Raw genomic sequence first — 8,289 nt, 5'->3', positions numbered from 1 at the left:
ATTCTGTCTTATTAACAAGCATTGCCGCTACACTGTAGAAGCCAGTTTACATTTATAGTCCTTAGAACAATTTAGGTTATGAACCTAAGAAACAATAAGAACAAAACTGTACCTTATTGTTGTTAATCGTATAACAATAATAAAAAAGGAAAATGGCATAAACTGCATTTTTTGTATTTTTTTCTGTCTGGAGGAGCAGGTTTTGAGATAACTTCTTTACTTATTTATAGGAAATGTTCCATGACAATAAGGAATGTTTGGGTTTTACACAGCACACAGGGTATAAATATTGGTTATAAAGTTTACCAAGAGCAAAATAACAACTGACAAGATGCTTCACTACATGGTTTTAGTTGCTCTCCTCATTCTACCTGGTAAGTTGCATTTTATATATAATTTTTATTATTTTCTCAAGGAAATATGTGATAGGTGAAAAATAGAACTGTGTGTAATTAAACATTTTCGTTTTTTTTCTGAGTTGATATACGTTAACCTGAAGTATGTGAAACCAGTAAAAGTGAAGTGTGTTACTATTTCAAAGGGAGACTTGCATAATTTAGTTATTAGCCAGGATACAGTACATACCCAAAGTGACAAGAGAAACTGTCAATATCCATGGAACAGCCTGGCACAGACTGGAAAGAAACAGTCCTGGAACAAATCCTTTTACAATGGAAGTGTCAAAGTTCAAAGTAACATTATTTTTTTGGAATACAGTCCGTGTTACATACTGTTTGTATTCATGGTGGTTGCATTGTGGTGAAGTGTCAGAAATAAATATTATAAATATAAATAAATATTATGGTGTTTGGCACACATTTTTCAAATCTAATAACACATCACACTATTTATACAGTACAATAGCCAAGGAAACCACTATATTTGTCAATATAGGTACACCTTTAAATAATCCAACTGCTAAATCCATCTTCAACCCATTTTAACCAATACAGCATTGCAGGGGAGCTGAAGCTTATTCCAGCAACGGGTCATTTGTCCATCACAGGGCACAGGGCACAAGACACAGTAGTCTATGAAAACAAGTTACTATTTTAAAAGTAAACTCACACAATTGAGTCAGCAGCCAGATTACAAACCAGACTGACAAGGGACACTGTAAACATAGTGATGCCGCATAGCGTTACCCACAATAGGGGCACAGGTTTTAGGTGGACACACACGTACCCTACTTTCACTTTAATATCTAAGGTGAAATATTAGTTTATGTGTTCATTACAGCAGCCCTGCACTGGGGCAGAAAAAACTTGCTTTTCCAGCAGGACCACTGGGGAGAATAATAATCAGCCTTGCACTGTGGCAAAAACACGGCTCTTTCAGCTTCCTAGTCAGGATAGTAATCTATTGTAGCTGTAGTAGAAAATGGACTTTTTTCAGCTCTTACACTGGAAAACAAAATGCCTGCTCTACAACAGAAAACAGTTGATTAGCAGTGGAGCAGCTGGGACTGGAACAATAAAAAACAATAAACTGGAACAATAGGAAAAATAAGCACACGCTTCAACCTGGAGTAATTGATGTATCCATTTTCTTTTATCTGCTTGTGTTTGGAATAAACAATTCCAAAAGTCCTCTGCCGGCCGCGGAATTAAAACCGGCAACCTTCTAGCCACAGAGCCACCGCCCTGCCCTGATTTAGTATTCACTTGAATTGTTTATACCTTATGTATTATGTAAAGGTGTAAGATAAAGATCAAAGCATGAATTGTCTTCTCATGCTTTCAGGATGTGCAGAAGAGGTGCAGTATCTGGAGGAAATACAGAGGAACACAACCCAGCGTGTGGTGGGAGGGGTGGCAGCTGTCCCCTACTCCTGGCCTTGGCAGGTAGGAGAGCAGATTTCATGCAGAACTGAAGAGCTAAACAGGAGCACTGCACTAGGTGGTCAGAGGAAGACATGTAACAGTGGACTGCAGGAGAGTGTTTTGGGAAGGCTGACATCACAGCAGCATAATCTAAAGTAAAGAAATGGCCTCGATATGCAAGAACACCATTTGAATCTTTAGCACCTACTTCATCAGGGTGACCACTGTAAAATAATTTAAAGAATTAGATCTTTAGGCTTTTCTTCGAAGGGTTACCATTTTGCAATACAGCTCTTAGATTCTGGAATTGTGCTTTTTGTTGACCTATAGACATGAACGTCAGGTTACATAGACAGTATTTAATCAAAAGTATTATTCAAAGCATGTATTTATTGATGTGGCGCAGTGAAAGAATAGGCGCGTCTGGTCGAGGGTTCACAAGCAGCTCTCGTGCAATGCAGAGGTGGGAAACACCACAGCAAAAGAAAAAGGGGCTTCCAAAGAAGAAAAGAAAGCTATAAAAAACAGCAGTCAGGGCTGCAGTGCGGTAGTGGCAAGGAACAGGGAAAGCGCAGAAAGGTTGAGAGCAAAAAAAAACTAAAACAGACGCAAAGAAACTACGAGATAGCAAACACACAATAGCTCGGCAAATGACAGAGCCCTGAGTGAAGGCCGAAGGCAGTACTTAATGAAAAATAGAACTAGTAAGGAAATAAGTTTCATTGACCACCCATTGTGAATGTCTGCCTGTGTGTGTTCCAACAGCACCGAGAGGTGTGCTGTCCTGCGTGGGTATGCGGACCGATCACCGCCATGAAGATGTGTATGCATTTAGAGACCTGTAATGATTTAGCAATGCAAATCGAGTACATTCACTAAAGAGAGGGGGGTTTTGTATAAAGTGAGTTGGTCTGAATGAACTGCTTGCACAGCGAGGAACACTAATTGCATAACGTACATATTTTCCGTCTACTGCCCTGTGGACCTCAGTGTTTTCTTTTTGTTGTTGCTGCTGGGCTCAGGTCTCATTGCGGGTTTTCTACAGTGACTGGTCGGCACACATCTGTGGAGGAACTTTGATTCACAGCCGCTGGGTTCTGACGGCTGCCCACTGCGTCCGAAGGTATGAAAATACCTCCGGTCAGTTAGGACGGAGGAAAAAGCAAAGCATTCAGTGAATTAGTCCCTTTCGAAAATTGGAAATTTCCCTCTCGGATGTTCTCAGATTTCCTGCCTGAAGAACAAGTCTTAAAATTCTGTTTTTCTTTTAACAGCGGAGTGTCTGTGGTTGCAGTTGTGGGAGAACACAATATTAATGGGATAGATGGGAAGGAGCAATTCATTCCTGTGGAGAAGACACTGGTTCACTCAAGCTGGACTAATAATGCGGCGGCTGGGTTTGTATCCAATTTGTGTTATAATAAATGTTTTAGAAGCTTCGGAATTGGGCAAAAGAATCAGTACGTCGTGTAAGCATATACATTATGGATGTTTTGTACATTGTTGTGGGAGTTGAGTTATAAGCCCCTGGGCTGCTAAGAGCCATCATGGGCCCAGGGACTACCAGTGAGAGAGAGAGGGTGGCAACTTTTTCGGGTCAGTTCCTCTTCGCAACATTTCCTGCTCATCTCAGTTCCTTTCCGCAAAACCTACGCCAAAAAGAATATTTTAAATCAGTTGATCTACCATTAAAAATACACACAAAGCTATTGACCTAGCCTCGAAAGTCTGCCTAGTACTATTGCGCCGCGGGACCGGATAGTCTATTATTTGCATTAGGACGCGCATCTCATTTCATCGCGTTTAACAAACAAAACCTTACAGTAAACTTAATATCAATCGAAAAAAGACAACCAGGGCTTCACAAAACAGTTCTCAGAACTTTCCTACACCACGGCAATCGATCATAACAACACTTTTTACCTGCTGACGCACTTCCACATAAGTGCATCGGTAAGTAATCAATAAGCCAGCAAAACAAGTGCAAAAGCAAAAAATAAATCCTATGTTTTTCCTTATTTCAGAAATCCATAAGAGTGGTTATATGTCCACAAAACGCTTAGCTTTTACTCACCTCCAGACCTGGAGGAAACTGAAAGGTATTGGCTTTTGCAAACGAATTTTGAACGACCCCGCCTGGAAAAAAGCTGTCTTTCATTGTGTTTTCAGCCATTTCATTCTAGGTCAGGTCTTCAAAAAATGATGCAGAATTTTTTCAAATTGATAAATTTGTCCCGAATTTTAATCCAAGCTAGTAGACACCTACTAAATTCCACCTGCTTTTTTTTTTTGGATTTATTTTGCATAACTTTGTCCGCTTAGTGGACGTATTAAGAGATAAAAGACATTTGACTGTTCACACTTAAAGCCAAGGGGGTTAGCTTCAATTTAAGACCAATTTAATTTAATTTAATTTGAACCAGACTTCTGATATGTTCTGCTGCAGAGTTATAACAAAATATTTAAAGGGAGAAAATTCCGGGGTGAACTTTTCTCTGGATATAGGGGACACTAATTGCTTCAGTCTTGCTGATACTCGCCTGTCTGTACAGAGCCTGCTTGTGTTCAGAACTTCTGGGCAACATTGCTTTGAAATATATTTTTCCTGAACTGGTCACTTCCTGTGCTCCCTGTGTTGTGTGCAGATTTGACATCGCCTTGATGAAGCTGATGAATAATGCTGTCCTGAGCTCATATGTCGCACTGGCCACACTGCCCAGCACTGACCACATTCTTCCACAAAACAGTGTGTGCTTCATCACTGGCTGGGGCCTTACCAGCAGTAAGTTTTTAACAGGAAAATCTCTCCTGACTGACAGAACCCATTTGACTGTAAATAGGAAGACAGATCAGTGTATTCCTGGCAGTTTACTAAAACACTCAAATGAAATGAGAACTCAAATGGAAGGTAATAAAATACTACACTTTTTTTGCAAAAAAAAACTTTTTACTCGCAAATACATACAATTATGTTGTTAAAAGATGCATTAAAATACTTTATCCTTTTAAAAAATGTCTCTAGATTGTCTCTCTCCAGTACGTATATGAATAGAAGGATACATCCTCAAAAAGAATAATTACCTATCCCTTCAGGTCCCAAAAATAAATTACTTTGACTTCACATTGGGAATGACATTTTCCTGTCTTTTTCAAATGAGCACTCAGAGCCCAGAAGAGATGTTACTGTGTGCCAGCAAGCTTAATGTACATTGGAATTTTCCAAGCACAAAATTAACTGATTTTAGGAGGGAAGTAGTCAGGACTCCCTGAACCTTCTGTAAAATAGGGATTCTTACATCCCTCTGGAACCCTCCAATCCGCACTAATGTGGGTCATGCCAGGGCATGAATGTTTTCAAAAGGTGTGTGTGTCGAGGGGCATACAAAGTACTTCTCATTCTCAGTGGGAGGGTTCAGCAAATCATCACCTGGACAGAATTTTTCCAATATTCTTATGTAGACAAGGAAGTTGGTCATATAAATTAAGATGTAACATGTAACATTTTTGTCAACAGCGAGTGGACAGCTGTCAGGCACCCTCCAGCAGGCCCATCTCCCTTCTGTAGACTACAGCACCTGCTCCAGTAGCTCCTGGTGGGGATCGACTGTTAAGACCACCATGGTCTGCGCTGGTGGAGATGGAATCAGATCAGGTTGTAATGTAAGTCTCCCCACTACAGATTCATCAGACACCGTTTTCCTGTAGCAGTGACATTTTTCTGTTTGCTATTAAGATGGCACTTTGTTTCACAGCTGCATTCAATACCTGATTATCTGCTCTAATCCGGAAGGCAGGCTATCACAGAAAAATAATACATGCGTGTTTTGTGCACACTGGCATGTTTGCAAGCACAGACTTCGTGTGCAGTTCAAATGCCAGTACTTCGATGGCTGAGACTAATGTCATTTTGCAGGGGGATTCTGGAGGACCCCTGAATTGTTACGTCAGTGGAAGATACCAAGTCCATGGAGTGACCAGCTTTGTGTCTGCATCAGGCTGTAATGTTAACAAGAAGCCTACAGTCTTCACGCGTGTCTCTGCGTACATCAGCTGGATCAACAGTGTAAGTTCAATATGGCTGGAATGACAAATAAACGTGAAACAGTGCAAACAGTGTTTCTGAAGAAAAAGAGGGATGCAAATGTTATTGGTAACAGGTCAGCATTTGTGGGAGGGGTTGCTTTTAAGAAATTCTACACTAAAGAAGATATCTGGAATAAAACAGCTTCGCAAAGTACATTTGATCATATGTTCTACTTAATGTGCTCTGTTGACCAGGTGTTTTAGGATCTAATGCAAACTTGAGCTTTAATGACTCTTTGCATGATCTGTGCAGCCACGAACAAATTTTGCTGCCATTTTCCTCCTACACCATTTAGAAAAGGGTTAATGAGACTGGGAAGGCCCTCAGCTGTCTTCCTGTAGCAAATGCTTTTCTTCATAAATAAAACTGTAGTGTTATGCAGATGAAAAGCATAATCAGATGAAAAATGATAACTAACAGATTAAATCAAGGCTAAGTAAATTAATGTCCAATCTTTGAGATAATTAATGTTTGTAAGATTGAGGAGGAAAAAATATGCAATTCATGCAGCATTTTCTAAAAATCACTCATCAGTACTCTGAATTAAACACTTAGTTTACTTAGTCAGTCTTTGGTATTTTAGGACTCCTTGATGACACATGTTTCTTTTCCTCTAGATCATGGCCAGTTATTAAATGCCAGAGGACTGTGGTGAATGGACTATATGTGTGACATCAGCTGTGTGAAAAGCAATGAACCTCAGCCTCTTGCTGTTTTATTTACGAGAAATAAAGTATTTTCTTGCAAAAGCAAGCCCTCATCATAGTTATTGTTATTGTTTCTCAGCTTTCAATCTGTCATATATTCTCTCATCCTAGCGTTAATCCCGCATCAGCAGGGTCCGCTTGTCGGCACACCAGTCTCCATTTGGTGGTTTGAACCAAATCTTTGAGCTGACGTTGCCATTAACTGCGATTGAGAATACTCCAACCAGCACGTCGCTCCGCCTGCCGTCGGAGTGGGGGGGGAGAAAAAGTAATGTAGCCAATTCATAGAGGGGGATCATAGAGGCCTGGGACATTTGGCCAGGACACCCCTACTCTTTTCGAGAAACACCCTGGGATTTTTAATGACCACAGAGAGTCAGGACCTCGGTTTTACATCTCATCCAAAGGACGGCGCTTATTTACAGTATAGTGTCCCCATCACTATACTGGGGCTTTAGGACCCATATGGACCACAGGGTGAGCGCCCCCTGCTGGCCCCACTAACACCTCTTCCAGCAGCAACCTTATTGTGACCAGGCTCACACCTGCTTAGCTTCAGTGGGTTGCCAGTTGTGAGTTGCAGGGTGATATGGCTGCTGGCCTCAATCTGTCATATATTGACATGGAAAAATTTAAAAATTAAATAAAAACATTACACTACATACAGAGCTATGCGTCCCAGAGGTGTATATTCTACAGATCTAGAAAACCCAGAATGGAAAACCTGTAACCTGACCAATCTAACCTAATTAAAAGAATACGACTCAAAACTAAATTTCCCATCCCACAACCCAAAAGCAAATGGGAATCTATCTCCTCATCTAAATTAAGAAAATATTCTTTACCACAATAAAGGAAATCATATCACTTTTTGTATATACCTTCTGCTATATATAACCTTGCATACGCCTCTTCTCACATTTTTATCATTTATACATGGACCGCACTCCAAACAATCTGGAAAGAAAAAATAAAGAAAAGATGTTCCTGCCTCACACATTTATTGGCACATTCATTCTGTCAGTGGACCGTGCTCCAAACAACAAGCTGGAAAGCAAAAATAAGCCCAGAACAAAAGAGAAAAACATGTGACCTGTTTTTCAATTGTCTCCTTCATTTGCCTCCCATTTTGTGTCACATTCATTCTATATGTGGATGGTGCTCCAAACCACAAACAGGAAAGCAAAAATAAGCCAGAACAAAAAAAGAAAATATCCTACTAGTCTGACGCCCACCTCATACAGTTTTTGCCTACAAGTGGACTGTGCTCTTCAGAATTTCTAACGTGCTACCCGGCCTCAGACATTGGACCCCCTCTGTCCTGCGATGCCTAAATTCTGGATGAAGCACAGCTCCGGACTCTGGTGGCTCTTTCCCATCCTGCACCAGTCTCCACTGCACTTTCTCCTCCTGGATTCCAGTCCTTCAGTCCACCTGCCTGCATCCCAGGTGACTAATTGAAACAATAAATGCATATTGTTTCTTCAAGTATTTGACCCTTCCAATATTTATGTCTATATTGGTATACTTTACTTTTAGTATACTTTTCTACACTAAAAAACCTGGGGCAGACATTGTCGTACATGTAATGTATATTAGCTATCTGAAGTGTCACAGGATCTAGAGACAAGGATCAAACACCTCATTAGTGCCAACATTTGCAGTTCTAGGGCGC

The 8,289-nt window shown here is 40.5% G+C and overlaps 1 protein-coding gene across 1 annotated transcript; it reads left to right on the top strand.

The window, feature by feature from the left end:
- Window positions 1-295: 295 nt before the first annotated feature.
- LOC102685766 (elastase-1-like) lies at window positions 296-6,668 on the top strand. Its single transcript, XM_069179009.1, has 8 exons — window positions 296-374; window positions 1,744-1,844; window positions 2,846-2,946; window positions 3,098-3,220; window positions 4,469-4,605; window positions 5,338-5,483; window positions 5,737-5,886; window positions 6,525-6,668. The coding sequence occupies exons 1-8, from the start codon at window positions 332-334 to the stop codon at window positions 6,540-6,542; spliced, it is 819 nt and encodes a 272-aa protein (XP_069035110.1). The 5' UTR covers window positions 296-331; the 3' UTR covers window positions 6,543-6,668.
- The last annotated feature ends 1,621 nt before the right edge of the window (window positions 6,669-8,289 follow it).

Source organism: Lepisosteus oculatus, chromosome 15 (genome assembly GCF_040954835.1).
Source record: "Lepisosteus oculatus isolate fLepOcu1 chromosome 15, fLepOcu1.hap2, whole genome shotgun sequence".
In the NCBI taxonomy this organism is placed as follows: Eukaryota; Metazoa; Chordata; class Actinopteri; order Semionotiformes; family Lepisosteidae; genus Lepisosteus; species Lepisosteus oculatus.
Note: the sequence above shows the minus strand (reverse complement) of the source record. Positions and strands in the feature narration are given on the sequence as shown.

What these genes read in the sequence shown, in the direction of transcription:
- LOC102685766 (XM_069179009.1), top strand. Translation starts at nt 332, where the DNA reads ATGCTTCACTACATGGTTTTAGTTGCTCTCCTCATTCTACCTG. An exon ending in ACTAATAATGCGGCGGCTGG is followed by an intron (nt 3,221 to 4,468) that starts GTTTGTATCCAA and finishes TGTTGTGTGCAG; the next exon opens with ATTTGACATCGCCTTGATGA. An exon ending in GAATCAGATCAGGTTGTAAT is followed by an intron (nt 5,484 to 5,736) that starts GTAAGTCTCCCC and finishes GTCATTTTGCAG; the next exon opens with GGGGATTCTGGAGGACCCCT.